Genomic DNA, 25,294 nt, shown 5'->3' with positions numbered 1-25,294 from the left:
CAACATTTTTTATTGTACCCTCGGCACCATTGTAAATGAGGGTCTTATCCCTCAATGTGTCTTCCGAGGCTTAAATAAATCAATCAATCAATCAATTTAACATTATTTAAAAACCTATTGTTAGAGAATAACCTATTAGTTTCAAACCTTGGCTTCTGACGCCTTAAAGGAATCACCGTGTGGGACACATTTAATTCTTTATATTATGCATCTCATTTGACATTAAACTCTCTTTTTGAATATACAATTAGTTTAATTTTTGGCTACATAATTCTTGAAATATATATATATAACACATTTATATTTTATAAATGGGACATATAAATGAATGGAACCGCGAGAGAGAGAGGGAGAGAGAGAGAGAGAGAGAGAGAGAGAGAGAGAGAGAGAGAGAGAGAGAGAGAGAGAGAGAGAGAGAGAGAGAGAGAGAGAGAGAGAGAGAGAGAGAGAGAGAGAGAGAGAGAGAGACACTTCCGGTATGTCCAACCAATCAGCTGGTTCCACATGCGGACACCGAACACCGCATTCGACGTACGCGAGATCTGCAGCGGAGAACGCCGGAGATCCCGCAACACTCACGCACACACAGGCGGAACGGGAATCGAACTGCGACTCCGCCACATGTGTATAGAACCATCGAGCTGGACCGAAACTGCCCCGGAGGTGTCGCCGCTTAGCACCAGCTGCGGAAGTCGTTGAACCAACCGGCGGAGACCGACGTGTTGCTATGAGCCAAGCGGGGGAAGCAGCTCAGCTCAGCCGGTGAATTCAAGCTAGCGTTAGCCTGTTAGCTAGCCACCGTTAGCTCAGGAGCCGCTCGCCGGGCACCTGCTGAAGCCGGGAACAGCACAACAAGAACAGCAGCACCAGCAGCAGCGGGGGGCGAAATCCACCTGGCTAGACTGCTACTTCCTGTTATTATCCACGTTATTTATTTATTAAACCCCCCGGGAGAGAACAGGGTTGAGATCCGGGAGAGAACAGCGGCGGGTCGAGTCGACTTGTGTCCGTCATCATGGACAACACGCACACGAAGACCGTGGAGGAAGTTTACAGCTTCTTCTTCAACGTGAACGAGAGCACCGGCCTGAGCACCGAGCAGGTGAAGAAGCAGCGGGAGAGGTTCGGACCCAACGGTAAGAGCAAGCTGGGGAACAGCCGAGCCCCGGGGGTTGGGGGGTTGTAGATCGAAAACAAGTAGCCTAGCTGGCTGTTCTCTATCTATCCTCCCCCCCTACCCTACACCACACACACACACACACCGGTGTCACGGAGGAGCAGCGGTTGGTCACGTCACGATGTGGGTGTTGAAATCGTGTCCTGACTCGTATCCTGACGCACCATCTTTCTTTATATCCCACCGCTGCGACGTCACAGTTTGGTTTAACTTTTGATTCATCTCCATGTTTCTTTCTTTCTTTCTTTCCGTGCCCGTGGATCTGAATGGGGGGATGGTGTGCAGAGCTGCCAGCTGAAGAGGGTGAGTGCACAGTTTATGATATATTTAAATATATATGCAAGGAGTCACCTGTTTTCATTCATGCTTTTCTCAATGACTCACTTGTACTTTCTCCTGTGAATGAAACTCTTTCCAGGTAAATCTCTGTGGTCGCTGGTGGTTGAACAATTTGAAGACCTGCTTGTCAGGATCCTTTTACTCGCTGCCTGCATATCCTTTGTAAGTATAATGCATGTTTGGGCACAAGTGGTTTTTGCTCAGTGTTAATTCAACTGACGTGTAGGGAATCTAGGGATTAGGGGTTGGGGGATGGCAGGGTCACTCACAATATGATGTGGAATACATGACCCACGAGAACAATATAATCCCCCCCCAAAAAAATCTATATTCTCCAAAACAACCATAACGATACATCAAGATATCTGTCTGCTTTTTGTATAGAATACAAATTGCGGGTTTTGTGTATTTTTTCACTGCAGTTTGGCGTAAGTTTCACACTATGACACAAACTGAGTTGGAACAATGTCCATTTAGTCTCATCTTGTCGTCTTAAGTCTTAAACAAACTGCTACTTGTCAATCTCTACACATGCCGTCATTCTAATGTAAAAGGACCATAATCTGACATAAGTCTAAACTCTATAGATATTGATCTTTGGCACCGGGATATCGTAAATTTCATGAGTCATGATGAATAAACAATGACATGTCAATATTTTGTCCCACCCCTATCAGGGTGAGTGCTAGTTTTAGCTAAATTAATTAAATACCTTGTATTTAATTTGTGCACGGGTCTACTTGTGCCGCACTTGTTTTATTAATCAAGATAAGTAGTAATGGCCTGTGAGCCGTTTGTCACGCTCATAAGTGTTCGACGCTCAAGATAAGCTGAGTACAGGAACAGTGTTTTAGTGCTGCAGTAGTGAGAGGGTGATTCACTCTGAGATCTTAAATAGATGAGCCTGTTTTATATGTTTCAGAATAGAATATTCAGTGTGGAGTGGGATTAAAAGAAGAAGAAACATGGCTCTCTGCCAGTTGTACATTGTCTCTCTCCACCACCACCATCTTTCTTTTCACCGTTGCACTGATCAGTCCAGTGGGTGTGATTTTTGTTTCCTCTCCGCACAGCTCTGTCAGCTTACAGAGTGTATATAGTACTTTTCTGATTGAGTCAGCGCAGACCACTGCTTTGTAAGAAACGTGTACAAAGTGGAGGAGAAAGGTTCCCAGAATCTGTCCGGGGACAAAACCCAGATCATCTTTTACAGAATTTTTAGTCTTCATTTACTTTGTCAGAGTGCAAATACGCTCTTGCTCTACTAACAGATCTCAAACTATTGCAGCCACTTTGAGCCTCTTGTTTCATGGAGATTATGACAACATGTCAATAGTAAAGTCGTCCAAAGTTAAAAAGAAACGCTGACATGTTGAAACAGATAATTATGTCACTTTAACATGTTACTTTAACATGAGCATGTGTGTTTTAAGAGTGAAAGCTACAGACACCCGACTAGTTTTTCTCTCTGCTTTCTCTCTGCTCTAACCCTAACCCTTAATATCTTGGTGTTAACTTGCTACTGCAACCAAGAAGTGACTAAACTTCCATTAAAAGACATCTCAATACTGGTATGACAGGCAGGGTTCATGTTATTATTGTGAACAGCATGACAGTGCCACAAATGAATAGTCATACTTGGTAGTAAGTGGCTATCCTCAGTGTAGTTTATGTGACCGTGTCAGACTCACAATCCCGTGGCCCTGTGTTTCCATTCTCGAGGCACGACGACATCCAGCTATGATTGCAAAGCGTATAAATCAAAAGATGTTGTGAGCAGCACGCTCTCAATCACACAAGCTTGTGCGTTGACATTTATTTCAAGTACAAAGACACAGACAAACATTCAGTTGCTCAGGGGACTTAATGTGTACAACACCAATTATTTAGTTTGCTTGAATTTAATTTGACATTAAGTTGGCTATTCTTAAATAGGTTGGAGTAGTGGGTGGGGGTGGGGTGGCATTTCATTTGACACAATTATCTCTTGGCACAGATTCTAAAAGAGGACAAAGTGGTTATAACACTATTGGTCTCTCTGACATGATTTTCTTTCATCACACTGGGGCCTAGTTTCAGTATTACTGGCAGAGTCTTACTTGATATTTATTATGAATTATTAAATGATTGTTAGGTGCTTAAAATCATTATGCCAAATGTGTAAAAGTCAAAGTGAGGTTCCGGCACAACCGTGCCTTTAAGCAATGTGTGTGGTGAAGCCACGTGGGGAGAAATGGCATTATCATACCAAAACAAACATGATATTATTCATCAAGTAAATGGTAATGACTTGGAGCCACCTGAAGCTTATGTAATTGTGAACGTGACTATTCTATATTCACTGCTAAATGTCTCTTCAACCTATTCAATCTGGCACTTTTCATATACTGTTTTTGCATTGTATTCTAAGAACTTTGGTCATTATGATAGGACATAGAATCCTACAGAAGTGAATATACTTTCACAAATTGAGTTATTGTTTGTATGAGAAGGCTGGGAAAAATTATACTTTGAAATCTAGTTCTCCCACATCACTAAATGCACAATTAGTTCAAAATAGCTTTGACCTTTCTACCTCCTCTTTGTTCCATTCATGTGGATGACGTGCAGTGGTGGCCCACAGTGGACAGATGTTATCTGCTGTATGCTGTGGCGATTTAAGAAATATCTGCTGTATTAAGTAGCTTGAATTTCATATTCCGTGGAAATCGAGCTCCACAATTCACTTTACAAAGCGTGTCAACGTTTCCCTTACTTAAGAAATCAGTGTATTATCGGGCTCCCGTTGTCGCTGAAGCAAGCTTTGTCCCCTGGAGAAATGCAACAATAATGATGTGACACAACTGAATAACCGTACAAAAATGTTGTTTTCAGCAAAGACCTCTTCATGTTGTCATTAAACAAGCATATTAGTAGTTTCATGCGTGCAGTTACCTCAGATTGGTACTTCTGTGCTCCCTGTATCTCAGTATTAGCAATTATTTGTATTGAATTTAACTGTACTTTTCTTTTCTGTCTTTTAGGTGCTGGCCTGGTTTGAAGAGGGAGAGGAAACCATTACAGCGTTTGTGGAGCCTTTTGTTATCCTACTTATTCTCATAGCAAATGCTATTGTGGGAGTCTGGCAGGTAAACACACTTTGCATTTTATAAAGCATCTGCAGTATTTTTTCTCCATGGTGATATTTGGGAATGCACAAAGGTTATCAGCCTCTTACTGAAGGGGTGAACGAAATGTTTTTACTTAAATTGTTATCACGAAAGACAGACGTTCAAAATTTAAGTGTCCCATTCAGGCCAAGGATACAGCACACATCCTATTGGCTCCTTCGGGTAAACACGCATGAAACCCAGGTTGCCCCACTTCCTCCTCACTTAATCCTCATTCATTGACCTACCCTTTTATGACTCAAGCATTTACCCTTTAACTGATCTGGGCAACATTCGGTCTGCCAGAGTTAAGTTTCTCTAGCAAGGAACTCTATCTCTGCCTCTGTGTTCTTTCGTGCCTGCTGAGTCCGAGCTTTCCCCGGGGATTTACAGTGTCAGTTCCTTTGAGAAGCCGTATTGATTTGTCAACATGCCCCTTAATTATAGTCGGGAAGCTAAGGCAGCAACAGTTGTGAATTCAGGCAAACAGAAGAACGAATTATCTTTTCTTTTTAGACCGGTACCCATGCCAATCGAATTAAAATGGCCCAACAACACAGTGATTGACATGTTCCTGTTTGACATGATTCATGGTTGTCAACATAGCTTTCTGCGGTAATTCCTTATTGTTAGAGTGGATCCTGATAAGTTTTTTTCAAATGTCTGGTTAATAAATGTAATTTCTAGATCTCATAAATGCAGCTTTATATCAATTGCCTGATACCTTTCTTTTTAGTATCTTGTGTTTGATATATGATCAGTTTATTATATGTGCAAAATACATCCCTTGTTTCACACTTTAACATAGGCTGTGGTCTGTAGGTGTCCATTAAGGCTGTTTTTTATTACATTTGTCAGAGTTCAAAAGTGCATCTCTGCTTGTGCAACGTCTCCTGGGATTAATCCTCCAATATACCAATTGAAGACCAATCACCCTGCTTTTAAATTACACCCTTACTCTCAAAGATTAGACCTGGCAAGTTCAATGTATCTGCTGCATCGCGTGTCTCGTAAATTACGGAAAATGCTGCGTGTCATGGCATGGCGAGTTGTCAAGCAAATGATGTTTGTCTTCGTTTATGCAAACAAAGCCCATGTGATGTACAAGTGGAGGAGGTAACTGCTGTTGACTTGGCCATACCTGTTTTGAATTTAGAATAGCCTTTCTTCGAATTGAACACTGTAGTTTGTCATGCCTTCTCCAGCCTCCTTTAACCCTGTAAACCCTCACCTACGCTGGCAGCCATTTTAATAGCTTTGTGTCAACCGATGCTATCTCCTACAAAAGCCCATCATGTCCGGAGCTTGTGTTCTTTGTCTTGTCATGTCCGGGTGAGTGCAGCCTGCCTGCCTACCACGCTGTGAGCTGCCACTAAACCTGTCCAATCTGAGACAAATCAGTCAGGCAGGGGAAATTAGGGCAAACAACAGAAAAAATGTTTGGCTTATACCTGTGAATTTAGAGGCCATGTGTATGAAAAACTATTGAATTTATACACCAGACAAATAGGGGGCAGCATACCTGTATCATTGGCAATAGGGAAAATAACTCCTTATCCTTTGCAATCTGAGTGACTGTTCTATTAATACATTGGCAAAGATGAAGTCACACCGAGTCGACCCAATCAGATAGAATCGGGAACTGTAGGAGATGAACCGTGGCATGTAGAGGAACACGATTATAAAGTAATCCTCGAGTTTTGATGATTACTTCTAACTTTTGAATATTTTAAACAGAAATTCTTAAATATTTTTCCTGTAATTTAAAGAAAAGTCAGAAGTAAGGGTAAATACAAAACATCTTTGCTGGATTTTCTTGTTTTGGCCTGTTTGATACAGTTAATTCTGAGCCATCAGTGATTGTGGTTGATGGGTGTGTTTTTCCTGTTAAGCCTTTTATAAAACAACCCAATGTTTACATACTTCTCCCTCGTCTATCCCAAACCGTGTCATGATGTGCACAGAGATTATTTTTTATTTGTCCTTTTGCTTATGTAAAGATTAGGCTAAATCAACTCTTAATAACTTGGCTGTAACTTGGTATCTGAGGACATAGTTGTTTTGATCTTTCTATTCGTCTTGCCCGTCTTATATTATAGTTTGTGTTTGTATGGAATGTACTTAATTTTAACGTTTAATCCTACTTCTACTGTTCAGGAGCGAAATGCAGAAAACGCCATTGAAGCGCTCAAGGAGTATGAGCCCGAGATGGGGAAGGTCTACCGCCAGGACAGGAAGAGTGTCCAGAGAATCAAGGCCCGGGACATTGTGCCTGGGGACATCGTGGAGGTGGCAGGTAAGACTGAAAGATATTCGACTTGCACTCCTCAGACGAGATGAATTATAATACTCAGAAGGTTTTTACTTGCTTGTAAGTTATGATGGCAAGACGACAGAAAAATCAACTGGAGAAGTCTGGGATGAATGTTTTTCTGCCTCATGAGTTGATGTTATTCAACACGCAGATGCAGTCGGTGACTGAAAGAGCTGCATAACAGTTCTGTAAACATCATCAACAGTGTTGTGACGTACGCTTCACGCAGTCCAAACACACACAGCTGATCTCTCATCCTATTCATCTCCCACGACAATTTCCAACTAATTGTTGCACCAGGAAAGAGAAGCAGTTATGCAACACAAGAGCAGAGGTCCAGTCTGTTCCTGAACATTTCTTGGCTAACCTCAACTTGGACTGGGCCACATGTGTTTATGGTTTTTGCGTCACTGCTCCTCTATTCTCTTGTTTTCTCACTGGGTCGGTCTCACTTGGCCTCTTTTCTCTCTTTGATTGGTTGTCTTTCATTCGTTCGTTCTCTGTTTCTCTTAATGACATAGCTCTCCAATTTCTTTGTCATAAATTAAACAAAGGTGGAAAAAAGTCACAGAAAAATTATATTCTGTTGTAATTTATTTCTAAAGGCTTTTTCAAATGGCCAGGTATTGAACAGGGTTTGATGAGATGTTCGGGTTGACAGTGATCGGAGATGTGCAGCAGTATTTTTTGACACGAGATGTGAAACAAAAGCCAGCGACTAAAGATTCATCCAGAGTTCAGGTGCACAGCTACCTGTGCCCGTTACACTCACTCTGCAGCTCCCTCCGGGGACCCAGAAAAGACTGCTCCACTTGATGAGTCTTTGTCGCCTGGAGGGACTGAACTGATAATTCGAGCCCAATCCTGGACTTTTAGGGATCAGACCAACAACGGCGTAACACGCTGATTTTAATTCTCGCAGTGGCTCGTATTTTGAGAACTCAAGTGAAGGATTAAGTCATGACAAAGAGATCTTGTACATTTATATGTTGACACAAGACAACATCAGTGAGGTCACTCAGCCACGCTAAAACAATGGCCTTCTGTTCTTTAGTCTGCACCACAAATTACAAAGACATCAGTGGTTGTATGTAATGTTTACTATATGTCAGATAAGCGCTAGTGCTTAAGTTTAGTTAAGCATCAAAAAATACTATACAAAAAAGATAATTGAGGAAGCCTGTCGAACATGACAAAGCATTGTCTGCAGCTTGTTGTGACACTGCAGAGACTAATGTTCACACTTGCAGCCTAAGAAATAACAAATGTAAAACACTGAGCAATGAACGTGGGAACCCACAAACATCTTCTTACCAAAAGCCTCCTTATCAATTACTTTTCAACAGACGATATTCAAAGTACGTAAAATATTTGTAGTCTGCATTTTCTTACTCAAATTCAACAATAATCTGAACCAAGGTTGGACAAGAATTGGAAATGGAATCTGATTATGAAAGACGGTTCCCAAAATCCTGTGAGCTTTCAATTCTTTAGTTTGCTGATGTCAGTGAACAACAAGCCTCCACCTCTTGTTCCTCTCTGGCAGAACTACATCTCAGCACTGACTGCTGCACTTGACATTCAGAACGGCTGTCTGTGTTCCAGCTTCTATTATGCCCTATTCAGAGGCACGTGGGTAATTCAGTGTGCCAACTTAAATGTTTTAGTTGGACAGTATCTGAATCAAAATAACCCATCAGCATTATATACACAGTTGTAGCTTCTGATGTACTGTCTGCGGTAAAAAAAAAGATAGATGGGCCTCTGCGGTCACATAAGTAATGGGGATGGAGCTGATTAACAGATTTAAGTTGTACAGTATGGATCTGTCTCAAAGTGTAATGAGCTTGCTTAGCTACATTTACTTATCCTAAAAACCATGTGTGAATGTGTTTGTGTTAGCTGTGGTGGGGAAACCAACCGGGAAACCACTGAGTAGCCGTGTGCAGCCTCATGATGCATGTGTGTAACGCCAGGCTGCAAAGTGTCTTGTCAGACCAGGCGTATGTTTATATCCTGGGAGTACTTTTAGATCTGGAGCTCTGATAATTGGCTGTCACCAGCAGGGCTACTCCATCTGAGTAGTGGTTAAGTGTTAAGTGGAGCTCTAAGTTAGATCTAAAAAAAAAAACACAAGTTATACCCAGAGACATGTGCTCTCTTGTCTTAAAAGCTTATAAGGATTTTCCTCTGCGACATGTTTACTTTGGTGTTTTTGCTTGCGTGTCACATTTGAGTGTTTTGACTGTGTTGTGAAAACAATTGGTTTTGTTGCAATATAAATTTGGTATCACTATCATTGATACCGCAGTTTCACAGCAAGAGTCCCTCTTTGGTGCCAAAGCATTCAGTGACACACCTGCTTTCTTTTGTGGCAGAGTTTTGAGTGTCTACCTTTAGCAAATGGCCATCAAGCACAGTCTTTACAATGCTCTTTAAGATGCATTTCAATTTGGTGCATTCTAATTCTTCTTATTTTAGCGAAAGTTCAAGTCCAGTTGAATGTAAAGTTAATTAATAGTGCGAGGGGAGAAGAAATTTAACATAATGTTGAATTTAAATTGACCTAAATAGAATTTACCCATGCTCTGCTAGTGAAGGTTACTTTTGTATGTTACATCACTATTAAGTCTCTTGAACTGAAGTCCACCTACTGTCATTGAATGTCAGACGGGTTTCCTTTACTTAACTGGTCATGCAGTAGCTTTACCAGTCCCAGCACAGTCGGCTATATCGAAAATGTTAACTTCCAGTTAGTTTTTTCTGCCACAGATTTTGACACTTCAGCTCATTTTAGAGGGAGAGTTTGTAATTTTTCTGTTCACTAATGCCTTCATTTTCCTGCTTGCGTTACCCATATCACAATGACTTGGTTTAACACCGCATCCTGTCTATCGTGACATTTCATTAAAAAATTCACTTTGTCAATCTACTGGGTCTATTTTTAGCCAGCACTCTAAGACACGTCTGACAATCCTCTTTAGTTTGCTTTTGTTTCAGCCTGCAGTGGCTTTTTGAGCTAGAGGTTCTTAGCTGCCAAAGTGATGCCCTTGACCCCTGTAGCAGGAACGTCCTGTGCATAAGGAATAAAGATTATCTTTCCCCACTGCTGTCTTTTCTGGTTGATTAATGCTTGGTAGTTGAATTTAAACCTAGATGTTCATCACATTAGTTACTTACCCGCTCTTTTGTCCCTGGGTTGTGGTTCTGTCCTGCTCTGGGTTTAGGATTTGGGCAGAAAGACAGGATGTAACATTTGGAAAGGGTTCACATTCAGACTCATAAACAGTTTGTCCTCCAGACGGCCACATGTCCAGAGTTCCTGTTAAGTTTAAGACAGTACAATAGTCTGCTATCTGTCTCTGGCTGTCGCTTGCTGCCTGTCTGTTTCACTTTCGTCCTCACACAGCATAGATACAGAAATGATATCTATGCCTGCAAATTTGGTCTTGGGATTTTTCCATTCATAAGAGGAGTCTCTCGAGGGCCTCATGAAAGGTCCCTGAAGGCTGCGAGCCTACGTGCTAACACATCAGCGAGGCTCAGTCACTGGGAGAGTAAATATACAACTCCCTTAAGGCCTCAAAATTTTCACTGGACCCCCCATGATGAATAGTTGGGTGCTGTGTTAGCATATCTCTGATTTAAAATGCTCCACTCCATGTTATGATGTTGACATGACCTTACACTTTGTTATATGGGATAGTTGTATCTGCAGTTCACATTTCCTGAGATACTTGAGTTGAGACTTTACTCTCCGTCACATTTGTGTAGGTGTTGGGTCCATGGATAGGATAACAGGGAGAGAAGAGGGGCTGCAGATCCTGGATAGAGTCTGAAGACAGCCTGAGTCTTTACAAGCAGATGGGGTGTTATCACTCAAGAGTATGCAGACTGACATTTGTTCTTCACTCAAGGGAGCAGATAACACAGATAAGGCCCTTTTGTTCACATGAGAGAAGGGAAGGTCCCAGAGGCTGTTTGCTGTTTCCCAGGAAAGTTGGAGCTAAAAAGAGCATCTTTTGTAGGATGAAACGAAAGGATACTGTCACTCTCAGTTGGAACAGCTGCGAATTCTGGGTCTGCAGAAAACTGCAAAATAACTGTCTGGTTATTTCTGCATATTTGGCAACATTAATAAAGGATAACAGTAATTAACAATTGCAGCTGTATGTATATTTGTATATAAGAGGCATTTGTGGCAGTATCTGAGTTTTTTTTTAATGCTGGTATTGGAACATCTGTAACGTGTCATTGAAACATAATGGGTTTATAATTCCAAAAAGAAGTAGGTTTATTTGAATGGCCTTAATGATAAATGTCTGCCAGACCATGTTCTTAGTACAGAGTGATGGGGGAGTAAATATGGAGGTGTTTCACTATCACTTTTGGAGGAACCTTCCCAGATGGCTTTGAGTATTTTATGATCTCTGCAGGTTACTCGTTTCCCCTGCCTTCAACAACCCTCCCCCCCCCATGCTCTGCCTGCTCCTCTCATCCACATTCTCCTGTATGTTAAAGGGGGCATGTAGTTTGAAGGCAGACAGGTGATGAAGTGGCTTTGACAGCCTCTCTTCACCTCGAAGACCAAATTTGGTCGTACAAGTCAGTACAGTTCAGAAGCAATGTCACTCACCATGAACTCCGCAGTACCACAGGTTACAGTAACAAGATTATTATGTTCATAGTGCAAGCAGAATGTGAAACAATTCAGTGAGGCTTAAGTTTTATTAGTTACATAATTCTTGTGTAGAATTTGCTCTGTCCAGGCTGTATTAATAGCTGGAAGCTGCCATAAACTCCTGAGAATGGGAGGGATGAATGAACAATCTTTAAACAAGGACACATCACTCTGTTTCTATTTCAATACAAATGACGTAAAGCGGGTTCTCCTCGCTTAAAACAGAAGTTTTTTTTATCATCAGCATCCCCTCCCCCAAATCCAGCAGCCCGTTTGCAACTGATCAAAATAGTTTTCCCATTTTTGGACGTGTGTTTTCGCTGGACTCATCTAATACCTCTTCCCATTCTCTCCTCGCCTCCCCCTCCCCCCTCCTCGACTCTTCCTCTCCACTCAGAAGGGCACCGCAGAGGCCCTCGGGTTGGTTTACATGTCTGTCACCACTGTCCACAGAGGGCTCTCTTAAGAGCCTCTGGGTCATCACTTTATATTGCCTTTGCCTTCAGCCTTTCAGACGGCATGATGTCTCTTACTGTAAACTGAAAGTAATGTTTCTTTTTGGTGCATCAGTGGAATTTTCCATTGTGCTTTAGTTTTTCATTAAAACGTCACGTCAATTTTCTGTGCTATGGGGACGCATCGCTTGTCTAACTAATATTGTAGAGTATTATACAGGGAGCATACAAGACTTAAATGTACGTCACAGACTTTTTCAATTCTCTCAGTTTTTTTTTTGATTCCCCATCGATGTTAAGAAATACAAAACTTCATGTCTGTATTTAGTCCCATAGCATACCTCAGCTACACACTGTTGGTAGTATGAATACATTTTTTGAAAGCAGATGTTCACAAAGTGGTTTGAGTTTTGAATACTTTTAAACTTCAATCAAACCACAAAGCTGAAAGTTTCATTATCAGCCCTTTCTATCTCTCCACATCCGACTTGAACAGTGCACAAAGCCATACAAAGGAGTCAAACTGTCTGATTCCCCTATTCTCAGCAAAGCTGTTAAACATCAGTGCTTTATCTGTTTTCTGCAAAATAAACACTTGTTTGGAATTTGGTGTTTATCCACATTTATGTTTGTTTTACAAGGGATCGATAAAGCCTCTTGTTAGTGGGAAAAAATGAGCAGCAATCTATTTGTGCAGGAGATGAGCTGAACATTAACAATATTTGAATGCATGACTCTCACTCTCAGCGTCTCCCCAAACAAATAACATGAGTTTGATTATTTTATCGCTCCCGAGAGGCCTTAGCTGGAAAAACAAAGCGATGGATTGAATTTCTTAGATCTACGTGTCTGTGTGTGGTGATTTGTTTTTTGTTATTGCTTTCGTCTTAAAGTATTTTTTTTCTTCATTAAGCGCAACTCTCATCTTACGTGTCCTTTTTATTTATTTATTTTTTTACATGGAGATTTACACAACACTGCCTTTTTTTCACCGCTTTGAAAATTGTGTTTGTACAATCTCAATGTTAACTTAATCCGCTTATACAATGTATCACTCACTTGATGATCAGTTTTCATTGAAAGATGCTTTTAAGTTGTTGAAAGGTACTTAGTCGTCTCCTTTTGCATTTCTGTTTCTCTCCACAGTTGGTGATAAAGTGCCCGCAGACATCAGGCTGACTTCTATCAAGTCGACCACACTGAGGGTAGACCAATCCATTCTTACAGGTAAAACCATTTATACTTACAGCCTATTTGTCTGTGTCTGTCTGGTCATGATTCTGTCCCTCACTGACCTCACCCTCATCATACGGCCTTTATTCCTTCTTCCTTTTATAGCTCAGTTTTAAAGACGTGTATAATCTGTGTTTCTTGGCCTCAATCTGCAGCAACTCGCCTCTTCTGATCAACCCAGTAGCAAAAGAATAAGCACTTTGCCACTTCCTTTCCATGCAGATGATCTCATTACACCCTGCAGTCATGGCTGCGCAGTCAACACCTAAGCAAAACAAGAGAGGCAGATGAAAGTTAATGTTAAATAGATTAATCTATTGATAGATAATTGGCGTGTGAGGTAAATGGAAAATAGTCAGGGAACACTGAAGGATGTCTAATGCACGGTAGAAAGGGTTTATGTGAATCAAGTCCTTAAAACTCTTGTCCTGCTCTGCTGCCTTAATTGGAAGCAAATTCCAGGGGATATTTTCAGAGTTTCTGCTATTTTTCCACTCTTCCATTCCCCATTCATGGCCATGCCGCCCGTCAAAAGCTCCCTGCCTTCCTCTATCAGAGCAGCACAGTTAATTACACAAACACACACGGTGGAAACACAGCATCAGATATGGTGTTTTGAAAGGCAGCGGCAGTGCAGCATTTGATAATTGTCAGGCCTGTTCAGTCAGCTGCAAAGCCGTTTCCACGCATATCTGCCCAGAGTACCAACCAAAACATCGCAGCTACCACTTTGCTCTCCTTGCCGAGGTGTTTTCCCTACGCTCGCTCCTCTCATGTTTTGTTTCCTCTTCCTGCAGGAGAGTCCGTGTCTGTGATCAAACACACCGACCCTGTGCCCGACCCACGTGCTGTCAACCAGGACAAGAAGAACATGCTCTTCTCTGTGAGTGACTCTCGAGACCGTTTTCCGCTGCTCACTTTTGTTTTATGGTTTGTTTTTGTAAAAAGAAAACCCTCTCTGTGAGCCTGACAACACCTGTAAAGGCAGCAATGTTTTGCCATCCTCCTCCTCCTTTGTTATTCATCTCACCATCCTGCCTCACATCCACTTTTTATTTGAGAAGGACATCAAATTGGACAACATATAATTATCTATTACGATCCCTGCTTTTTTCTGTCTCGTATAAATAAATATGCAAAACGCTGCATGTCTGAACAGATGAAGTGTCCTCTGCTGTTTAGTCATTTAATTTGTTGAAGGATTTTCGTGCTGAACACCTTCAACAACAAAACAGATTTGCATACAGTCAAATACCCTGCCTTGGTCTGTGTCTAAAAAATTTGATTAGGAAAGTGACGTATTCCCTTTCACTGCGTGTTTATACTTGCTGCGTGTTGAATCTCCTTTGAGATACAACCCTCAGATATGTTGTTTAACTAGTTTCTCCCATATGTCAAGAGGCTCATTGAATATGGCTTGTTTTCTCCTGTCGCTGCTTCACAGGGAACCAACATCGCAGCTGGTAAGGCTGTCGGTGTGGTGGTGGCCACAGCTGGCAACACGGAGATCGGCAAAATCCGAGATGAGATGGCAGCAACGGAGCAGGAGCGCACACCTCTGCAGCAGAAGCTTGATGAATTCGGACAGCAACTATCCAAGGTTATTAGTGATGACAAATGAATCCCCCCACGCTGTTATTGCACTTTTTGTACTTAAAAATGTCAATAAAAACAGCCTCGGAAATAATAAATGTGTAACGTTAATTTTCAGGTCATCACCCTGATCTGCATCGCTGTGTGGATCATCAATATTGGACATTTCAATGATCCCGTCCATGGAGGCTCTTGGATTCGAGGTGCTGTCTACTACTTCAAGATCGCGGTGGCTCTGGCGGTTGCTGCGATCCCCGAGGGTGAGAACTGGAGAGCCACACAAACGCAGCCATGTCCTTCACACACTGTTTGCCCTGAGAGGCTCCATTATTATTCTTCTGTTCAGACTGCTGAACAGATGGTTCCGAAAATCTTATTTTTTTGTATTTCACGCTGGAGGGACAAAGAATAGTTGTTCCACCATTTGAGTTAAATAAATATAAATGTCTTTCTTTTTTTTGTTAAATAACCATATATCTGCACTGTTGTATGTCTTAAATCTTCTCTCATCCACTTGGGTTTTGTCTCTCTTCAGGTCTGCCTGCTGTCATCACGACATGCCTGGCGCTGGGAACACGCCGCATGGCTAAGAAGAACGCCATTGTCCGCAGCTTGCCCTCTGTGGAGACCCTTGGCTGCACATCTGTCATCTGCTCTGACAAGACTGGCACACTGACCACCAATCAGATGTCTGTGTGCAGGGTAAGCAAACCGTGGCTGAGACAAAGAGAAACCAGAAACCTCTTGTTTTTGGAATTGTCATCATAAATTTATATATATACACCAGACACCACACTATACAGAATACGATAGTTTTTCATTGGAGGTGGTTTTGAAATGAACTAACCTTCGAGCTTAAGCAACTATGCTCTGTATGTAAGAAATTTCGTGTTAGATTAAAATATTAAAGATAGACCGTTTTAACCAATTAAGATTACAATTTCTATAAAAGAGGTTATAATAAACAAAATTATGAGATATATTTTGTCTTGACTAAACATGTCAGCCAGATCTTCATAAATGATATACGTGAATTATACCTTCAAAATAAAAGCTTTGTTCAGTTTAGTGGCCTAGGTTAATGGTTCTATGCATTTAACTTTTAAACAGAAATCCTTTATTTACCCACTTAGGGCACTGTTGCTATGGAAAGCAGTAATTTAAAGTCGGTTCATTAACCTTCAAATTTCAGCTCAGTTCACATGAAATGAAGCGGACATTGGTTGGTTTATCTAACAACATGTAAACCGTGTAAATGTTAGCCTGCAGCTACTAGAGCCAAGAAACTTCAATGTCTACTTGCACTGCAACAGCTGAGAGTTTCTGACTAACATATTAACTGATTGAACTCTCATGCTAAATTCAATCCAAGGTTTCCTAACAGTTTCTGGTCTGTTACCCAGTAATTAGTATTTAATGGGATATAGCCACTAAAGGGTGTTGACCCCAGGTTACATCCTCCTCCAGTTTCAAACTGAAACACAAATAAATATGATTTATAAAAACTGTTGCCATACATGGAAAGAATAAAGCCTGACTCCTTTCCAGGCATATGAGAACTTTTCATGTGTAAATTTTACTGAGTAATAAAACAGCCCTCACAGCCCTTTTCTGACAGCAGAGATTTATTAAGCACTGAGCGCCAATGACGTTGAATAGCTAGTAAAGGATAATCATGATTTATTCTTACAAAGGCAGAGATGACATAACAATCAGAAGTACTCAGTGTGTGTGTGTGTGTGTATTTATTTGATCATCCCACATGGGCATGATTAACTTCACTAAATGAGCTATTTAATGTATATAATTTACCCCTTTAACGCTGCCTCCCTGTTTCTTTTGTTCCTGTAATTGTCTCTTCGTTTTATTTTGTTTACCCTCCTCCTCGCTTTAGCTCCATGTCTCCATCGCCCTCCGTATTAGTCCTCAGCCGTTTATCTTGTCGGTCTTCTGTCTCCCTCCTACTCCTCCTCCTCGCTTCCCTCCTCATTCCGCTCTCCTCTCCCGTCTTGTTCAGGCAGCATGCTGATCAGTATGCAGTAGTTAGTCACTTGCAGCAGAACCAGCAGTAGAGTTGCATAACTGACCTTGCATTTGAAGTCTCTCTCTCTCTCTCGCTCGCTCTCTCTCTCTCTGCTTTCAGTCCCTTCTGCCTTCGCACATCCTGCACATCAACATTATATTCAGTAATTTATGGAAGCCATTGGATGCTTGTTGTTGGTGTTTGTTTCTCACTGACAGAGACATTTGTGCCTGATGCATCTGTAACATCCAATTTCTCTCCATGTCTGAACAAGACCGGATTAAAACGAGTTTTCCTAAGTGACTGAATGTTTCTATTCAGTATCTTACTCCTGGTGTTGTGGGTCAGACCACAATTGACATCACTGCTTTTTGAAGTCTTGCTGGTGCCTGAGGGGAGTGCAGCCATAATGCAAGCTCATCGCTCTATTCAGATATTTCTATTTTCATCCCTTGTGCGTCTCTCCTGACCCTCTCGATTTTTGTCATGTGGTGCTTCACATGCAGGAATGTAACAATTAACGGTATAACATCAAGACACCTATTGTGTTGTTTTCCTATTCAAATTCAAAAAGGTGACATAACTAGTCCCCTCACACAAGATATTAGAATAATCAAGGTCAAACCTTTTCCGCCTCAGAGTGATTCATTTCAGTACAGTTTGTATTCATGAGGAAATCTCCATCTGCTTTGCTGTAAGGTGACATTTATGGACCCCCTCCTCCACCACAGTACATATCTGCTTTGGCTCAGCACTTCATTGCTTCACCCTGTTCTATGTTCAGTTCCTCTCATGATGTCAAATCTGTTCCTTGTGGATGGGAGGCTGCTGCCACCTGCTGGATGCAGGGTCTCTCAGCCATTGGCTTTAGACACAGAGACAGTGAATGTATAATGTGTTAAGTACTAATAGTTTCTTTTCAACTTTTGTAATTTTAGATGTTTACCGTGGACAAAGCAGAGGGGGAGAACTGTTCCCTCAACGAATTCACAATCACAGGCTCCACATACGCCCCAGAGGGAGAAGTGTGAGTATTCAGTCTTGACCTTGTGTGCTTTAAAATCAACATTTCATAATTCAAATTAGAAAATGACAAATCTAAGCCAAATAATAAAATGTATGTACATTACTGTGCATTTGTGGCTCAATACCTTATTTCTACACCTGTATTTCCTTTAGGTTCCATGATGGAAAGCCAGCCAAATGTTCCCAGTACGATACCCTGGTGGAGCTGGCCTCTATCTGTGCTCTCTGTAACGATTCCTCACTGGACTTTAACGAGGTTTGCAGCGAATAGTTTTTGCATGTTACCTGAAACAACAACCTCCATGTTTCTGTTTTTGAAATAACCATTTGTCCCTCTCCAGACCAAAGGTGTGTTTGAGAAGGTTGGTGAGGCCACGGAGACGGCTCTCACGTGCCTGGTGGAGAAGATGAACGTGTTTGACACGGACGTCAAAGGCCTGTCCAAGATTGAGAGAGCCAACGCCTGTAATTCTGTACGGAAACCTTCAGTTCCTCCAAGTCTCTTTCTCATTCTTTCATTATAGGAGAAAGGAGTTCTAATCACTGTTGTGTTTTGCTGTAACTTTAGGTGATCAAGCAGCTAATGAAGAAAGAGTTTACCCTGGAGTTTTCCAGAGACAGGAAGTCTATGTCTGTGTACTGCACTCCAAATAAAGCCCGCTCCTCTGCTAGCAAGATGTTTGTTAAGGTGAGACATGGACACAACCCAAAGAGTTTTTTAAAATATAATTCCTGCTACACCTCACAACAAGTATGTTTATACCGGAAATGTTTTACTGACGCTTTCATTTCCATTTCCCTGTTCATAGGGTGCACCCGAGGGTGTGATTGACAGGTGCACACACGTCCGTGTCGGCAACAACAAGGTGCCAATGACCCCTGGCATCAAGGAAAAGATACTGTCGGTCATCAGGGAATATGGAACTGGCAGAGACACCCTCCGCTGTCTGGCTCTGGCCACCCGAGACAACCCCATGAGCAAAGAAGAAATGGTGTTAGAAGACGCCACCCGCTTTGTTCAGTATGAGGTAAGAGCTGGGAATGATTGATCAAGTCCCTGGAAACACTCGGCCCCCAGGTTCCTTATCCGTTGGGATTTTGTTAAACTGCAGTTATTTATCTTTTTTCTTATCACCCAGACTGATCTGACGTTTGTCGGCTGCGTGGGCATGCTGGATCCTCCCAGGGCCGAGGTGGCAGCTTCCATTAGACTCTGCCGTCTCGCAGGCATCCGAGTAATTATGATCACTGGAGACAACAAGGGTGAGGGAGTCTGCTCAGAGAATAAGAGAGAACACATCATTACACAAAAGATAATTGCTCAAATATCCTCTAGTTAAGTACATATGTGCATTTCCAGGAAGCCTTAAGAAGTAAATGTTGTCCCCTCCTTCCTCCTTTAGGCACGGCGGTGGCTATCTGCAGACGTATTGGCATTTTCAGTGAGACGGATGACGTCTCCAGCATGGCTTACACCGGCAGGGAGTTTGATGATCTGTCCCCTGTTGCACAGAGAGAAGCTGTGATCAAGGCTCGCTGCTTTGCTCGTGTGGAGCCTTCACATAAGTCCAAGATTATTGAGTTCCTGCAGTCCTATGATGAGATCACAGCTATGGTGAGAAAAGAGAGAAGCTTTTGAGTCCTTGATGATTGTCTCTAGCACAAACATTCATTTTGCTGGTATAGATAAATACAGTTATAGGATCTAAAATGCTGAAAATGATAAGGTGATGGTTCTTGCCCCTCCCCTCAGACCGGTGATGGTGTAAACGACGCTCCTGCCCTGAAGAAGGCTGAGATCGGCATCGCCATGGGCTCCGGCACAGCTGTGGCCAAGTCCGCCTCCGAGATGGTGCTGGCCGACGACAACTTTTCCACCATTGTAGCTGCGGTGGAGGAAGGCCGAGCCATTTACAACAACATGAAACAGTTCATCAGATACCTCATCTCTTCGAATGTGGGCGAGGTTGTCTGGTAAGGATGAGTAGTTTACACAAACACACTCGCGTAGATCCTCTGTATGACTCATGCCGTCTGACACACACCATGCCTCCTCTGTGTGTAGCATCTTCCTCACCGCCGCTCTGGGCTTCCCTGAAGCTCTCATCCCGGTTCAGCTGCTTTGGGTCAACCTGGTGACGGACGGTTTGCCGGCCACCGCTCTGGGCTTCAACCCACCGGACCTGGACATCATGAGCAGATCCCCACGTAACGCCCGCGAGCCGCTCATCTCCGGATGGCTCTTCTTCAGATACCTAGCTATTGGATGTAAGGAAGGAAACTTGGATCATTAACTGTAGAAAGAAACTTTTGACAGTGTGACAATTTTTTTTTACTATGTGGGCTCAACAAGTGAAACCTGCCGAATTAGCATGATATGAATGAATAATTATTGTGGGTACTCACTTGTAAATGCTTGCATACAATCACAGCTTCCCGTCTTCAGGCTGTGTGCATGTGTAAATCTCTGCTCTGTCTCCTCCAGGTTATGTGGGCGCTGCCACTGTTGGTGCTGCCGCCTGGTGGTTTGTTGCTGCTGAGGATGGACCAAGAGTTACCTTCTACCACCTGGTATGAACTATGACCAAGCAACTATTAATTCAAAGCACTTGAACACAAGACCTGCTTGATCTGTGTGCCCCCCCCCCCTCTCCCCGAAAAAATACTGAATCATTCTTTCCCTTCTTACAGAGCCACTTCCTTCAGTGTGGTCCAGAGAACCCAGACTTCCAGGGTGTGGACTGCAAAGTGTTTGAATCCCCTTACCCCATGACCATGGCTCTGTCTGTGCTGGTCACCATTGAGATGTGCAATGCCCTGAACAGGTGAGTGAGCAAGGCACCTTTTAGCTCATAATTAACATGTTCAGCAGGTTTTCTCTATAGACAGCAGAAATAAATACAAAATCCCAGAAGGAGTGAGCAGCTGAACTTCAGATCTTTACACGTTTATATGCTGCATTTTTTGACTAATGTTATGTTAGTTTAACTTCAATTGTGTGCTCTTCCACACACAAACCATAATGGATAACACACATTGCAGTTCTGGTGAGTGAGGTCTCTTGCGTGAGTTTTTAATAAACATGTGGCTTTGTCCTTGTGTCTCAGTGTGTCAGAGAACCAGTCCCTGCTGCGTATGCCTCCCTGGGAGAACGTGTGGCTGCTGGGAGCCATTTGCCTCTCCATGTCTCTTCACTTCCTCATCCTCTATGTGGAGCCTCTTCCAGTGAGAAATATTTCTTTTTACCTACCGGACCGAAGCTCAACACAAAGTCTTTTACTGAAATGGTTTCTTTGCTTAAAGGCAGCATAAACATCTCTGCTTGTGTTTAGTTAACATTGCGTAAGACTGGCTGCTACACACACTACATGACTGGCATTAGTAGTGTTAGCCTACAGGTAGCTAGTAGCTACCTCAACCTGGGAACTAAATGCCTAAAGGACACATGGGATAGATGTAAGAGCAGAGGGATGCTCAGTGTTTGACCCCCAAGTCAAGCTCATCAGCTGGAAGTGTGGGGGTCCCTCTCCTCAGCGGTGGGGAGACGATGGATGACGAGTTTGAAGCTGGAGTATTTTGCTGTATTAAGCACCGAAGCTGTTATTTAGTGTTAAATTATTGTAGTTAGGTTTTATTTATTTGATTTTGTAAGGAAGTGAAATTGCGAGTTTTGCACTTCATATTTGCTTGATAAAGTTTGTGTTGCGTTCTTCTTCCCAGATCATCTTCCAGATCACCCCTCTGAACCTGATCCAGTGGGTGATGGTGCTCAAGATGTCTCTTCCCGTCATTCTACTGGACGAGATACTCAAGTTTGCAGCCAGGAACTACCTGGAGCCGGGTAAAGAGCTGGAGAAGCCGGCCAGCTCCAAAGGCTGCTCGCTGTCTGCATGCATGGAGGGAATCTCCTGGTCCTTCGTGGCCTTCTCCCTCCCCTTGGTCGTCTGGATCTACAGCGCCGACACTAACCTGGGCGACATGTTCTGGTCCTGACTGACTTGAGCACAACCTCGACCTTTCCACGCCCCTCCCCCTCCCCTTCCTTACCACCATCACGTCACTCTTTCCTCCTCCCTCCACCTCCCCCCTCTCTGCCTTTCCCACATGTGCATAGCTAGTGTGTGTGCGCGTTTGTAGTGCTCGAGTGTGTTTTTGTGCGTGCCTGCTGTGTGTATACGAGAAGGACCAACTTTAACACATAAAACGAAACAAATAATATAAGGTGTTAACATTGAGAAGTAACCTGTTTTGAGTCGGTATAGGATCTTTGAACGGGTGAGGCTTTAAATGCGAGTGTCAGAAGACCATCACTCATATAGCTGTGGACTTTGTTGCTGGTTTTGAAGGAAATATACTGTCGCCATTTTTTTTTTTTCTTTGTCAATATTGCCTTTTGAGGTTTATATTTTTAAGGATTTTGGGAATATCTTATGTCTTATGTCACTACAGTAACAACAGCACATTGTTCTTGCTAAGATTCCCTCATGAAAAGAAAATTTAAGATACCAGAAAATCATTGATCTGTACAGAGAATGAACACTATTTTATGCAACTTTTTTTTTTTTTAAATGGCTTTGTAAATTGTTTGACCAGCGTGGCTTAGACATACCGCCTTGATTTATTTTCTAATGTTTACCATTGTGTCTTCAGCTTAAACTGAGAACTCTTTGAGAGGACGACCCGCGTGCGACACATGAGGATGGGGGGGTGGGAAAGGTTTGGGAGTGAACGTTCAGATGCTCCACTTAAATGAAAAGACAAAAAAAAACGAATTCCTGGAAAGCAAAAGCCGCATGTCCCATGACCAAGCATGAACTGTATATGGTTTCTCATTTCTAATTTAATTGTATATGTCCCCCTCCTGTTCCCATTGTTAGAGTGTAAATTAACTACGTGGATGGTTTTTTACTATTATAATTTGAAAAATAAGCCAGTTTTTCTGCACTGGGCAGAGCACAGCTACCTCAATATGACAAAGAATTTTTTTCCCGCTCATCTCTAGATGCTTGTTTCTTCAATGCTCAAAGCGTAACATCTGAGGTGTGCCCCGATTTGCTTGTGCAGAAAACAAAGAACACAATCTTCCTCCACTCTAACACTTTTAAGGATATATATTGTTTGTATTGATGATTTTTTTTTTTTTGACCATTAACTTTATTTGTTTTTTGCTTTGGAGACAGAACTGAATGGGGATGTCTTATGTTAATAACCATCTCCATGGCGTTTGATTCAAAGGACGATGATATTCAAAAAATCTTAAGAAAACTAATAGAAGTGCTCCAAATGACCTTGGATTGCAAATAAGAACACAAAATGTGGTTTTTTTACTTCAAGGAAAAAAAAATACACTCTTGAACCCTTTGAATCAAAGTGTTTTCTGTCTTTATTCATGAGGCCAAATGAATGGTTTCCTCCATTAATCGCATTCCAGTGTTTTTGTATGTGCATATGATACTTGAATACAGATCATTTCAGAAATATGAATGCTTCAGTTTTCTTGGCACAACGGGACGGGGAAATTTACAAAGCAGTGAAATGGATCACGTGTGTATTTGACCTAAAGGCTTTCAAATGTAGAGGTAGTGCTGGGTGTACCATACTCTGGTTGTGTGTGTATTCATGTAGGATCAGAGCCCATATGTATAGACATTTCTACAAGTGTGAGGAACAGACACACACACAGACACACACCGTCTCTCTTGTCTAAATAAGCATGCGTTTGGGGTGACAGAAGCCTGGGTTTGTTTGCACCGTGTGTTTGTGTTACACTTAACAACAACCGTGTGCTTTCTCCCTCAATGCTTTCCATTGGCTCCCCTGTCACTTGAGTGAGTATCCATTTTTTTCATTTCTCAATTGTTCTGTCAGAACCGTAGAATCCAACGAAACGAGAAGAAACTCCTTGAAATGGATTTGTCGTTTTTAGGGAAATTATGTTTTCCAGGAAACTTAAAGGCATCAGGGTCACAGAGGAGAGTTTAAACTCCCAGTGCATTATGGGTTGTCAATCCTTAGAGAGAAGTAGAGACACTTGGCCTTGACCACATGCCTCCACTGTGAATGTCACTGTGTGCTGCTCTTTTCACCACTCTGACACTTTGCTTATAATCACAAAGCGAAATCCTATTTCTGATAATATGGTAGAAAAAAGGTTTTACAGTTGTTTATAAAATGTGTTTTGTGACTAACTCATGTTTTCTCTCCTTCTTTAGGTTGGCTTTCATAAAAAGTTTAACAAAATTTAAAGAGTGGTCTCCGAGGCGCGAGTCGTCCGACCATCTGGCGTCTGTGCTCACTCTAAACTACACACACCTCTGACACCATGATGACCAGCAATATGTGTGTGTGTGTACCATACAACAAAAAAGGAAAAATACACGTTTTCACAGTAATGAGACCAAATGCATAAGGGTTGACATTTAAAAAAATGGTTGGGCTAGAAAATCTCCCCATGTCCCACAACACACACACACTCCACACACACACATTCCCGATTCTTAACACACCTATACCTCTGTGTGCAGATGCTAAATTAATATGACACCATTTCCAGTTTTGTGTGTGCAGGGAAGTTGTCGTCACCCTCCTCGTCCCTTCTTGCATGAAGAATTTGCTTCCGACTTCCATGGTAGCTTAGAGAATCTTTGAAATAAAATAAAAAACACTGGGTTAAATGGTCTTAGCCGTACATCAGGTGTACGAATATGCATGTGTTTCAGCTGTATGTAGGCTTTGCAATTTGTATTTATAGATTCTAATGTATAATACTCCAATAACGTTAAGAGGGTTTTAAGATGACTATATCGTAGATATAAGGGAAAAAATCACTGTTTTTATTGCAACGATCTGGGTGATTTGCACAATATTAGACGATGAGAACGGACCCGTGTTGAACTTGACTGTGCTCTACTTGAGTTTGAATATTTTCGTAACTTAATATTCCCCCCCCCCCCTTTTGTTAACTACTGTCGGCCGATCACTGAACCATTCACATAGATGAATTAGTCCTTTTCTGAGAGGACGCTACAGACACTTTGATTCATTGGTAATCCTGCAATACAACAGTGTTTTCTTATTTCCTCTATATCATCATCACTATATATCTTTATCAACTGCTGTAAAACTGTGATCTAATGTGGGAGGGGCCTGTGCAGCTCCCTCAGCAACTCCTGGTCGAAGAACAATATTAACCATATGTAAAAAGACGATCATTATTAAAAGGTTAATAATAATGATTGTACATGCATTTCTGAGGTTGTGGTTTCAGGTAAATAAAACTATAGTATTTGAATCATGTCTCTTTT

The 25,294-nt window shown here is 42.0% G+C and overlaps 1 protein-coding gene across 1 annotated transcript; it reads left to right on the top strand.

Moving 5' to 3' along the window:
- Positions 1 to 519: 519 nt before the first annotated feature.
- Positions 520 to 23,470, top strand: atp2a2b (ATPase sarcoplasmic/endoplasmic reticulum Ca2+ transporting 2b). Its single transcript, XM_061095902.1, has 23 exons — positions 520 to 1,136; positions 1,463 to 1,480; positions 1,596 to 1,678; positions 4,540 to 4,644; positions 6,823 to 6,961; positions 13,262 to 13,342; positions 14,146 to 14,231; positions 14,793 to 14,948; positions 15,060 to 15,201; positions 15,477 to 15,643; positions 17,903 to 17,991; positions 18,144 to 18,246; positions 18,332 to 18,463; positions 18,559 to 18,678; positions 18,800 to 19,018; positions 19,130 to 19,253; positions 19,394 to 19,605; positions 19,744 to 19,964; positions 20,056 to 20,258; positions 20,476 to 20,561; positions 20,682 to 20,815; positions 21,098 to 21,215; positions 21,711 to 23,470. The coding sequence occupies exons 1-23, from the start codon at positions 1,016 to 1,018 to the stop codon at positions 21,981 to 21,983; spliced, it is 3,132 nt and encodes a 1,043-aa protein (XP_060951885.1). The 5' UTR covers positions 520 to 1,015; the 3' UTR covers positions 21,984 to 23,470.
- The last annotated feature ends 1,824 nt before the right edge of the window (positions 23,471 to 25,294 follow it).

The sequence above is a fragment of the Limanda limanda genome, chromosome 1 (genome assembly GCF_963576545.1).
Source record: "Limanda limanda chromosome 1, fLimLim1.1, whole genome shotgun sequence".
NCBI lineage: Eukaryota > Metazoa > Chordata > Actinopteri > Pleuronectiformes > Pleuronectidae > Limanda > Limanda limanda.
The sequence above is the reverse complement of the archived record's forward strand: the minus strand, read 5'-3'. Positions and strand labels throughout refer to the sequence as shown.

What these genes read in the sequence shown, in the direction of transcription:
- atp2a2b (XM_061095902.1), top strand. Translation starts at nt 1,016, where the DNA reads ATGGACAACACGCACACGAAGACCGTGGAGGAAGTTTACAGCTTCTTC. An exon ending in GGTTGCTGCGATCCCCGAGG is followed by an intron (nt 15,202 to 15,476) that starts GTGAGAACTGGA and finishes GTCTCTCTTCAG; the next exon opens with GTCTGCCTGCTGTCATCACG. An exon ending in CAGATACCTAGCTATTGGAT is followed by an intron (nt 20,259 to 20,475) that starts GTAAGGAAGGAA and finishes TGTCTCCTCCAG; the next exon opens with GTTATGTGGGCGCTGCCACT.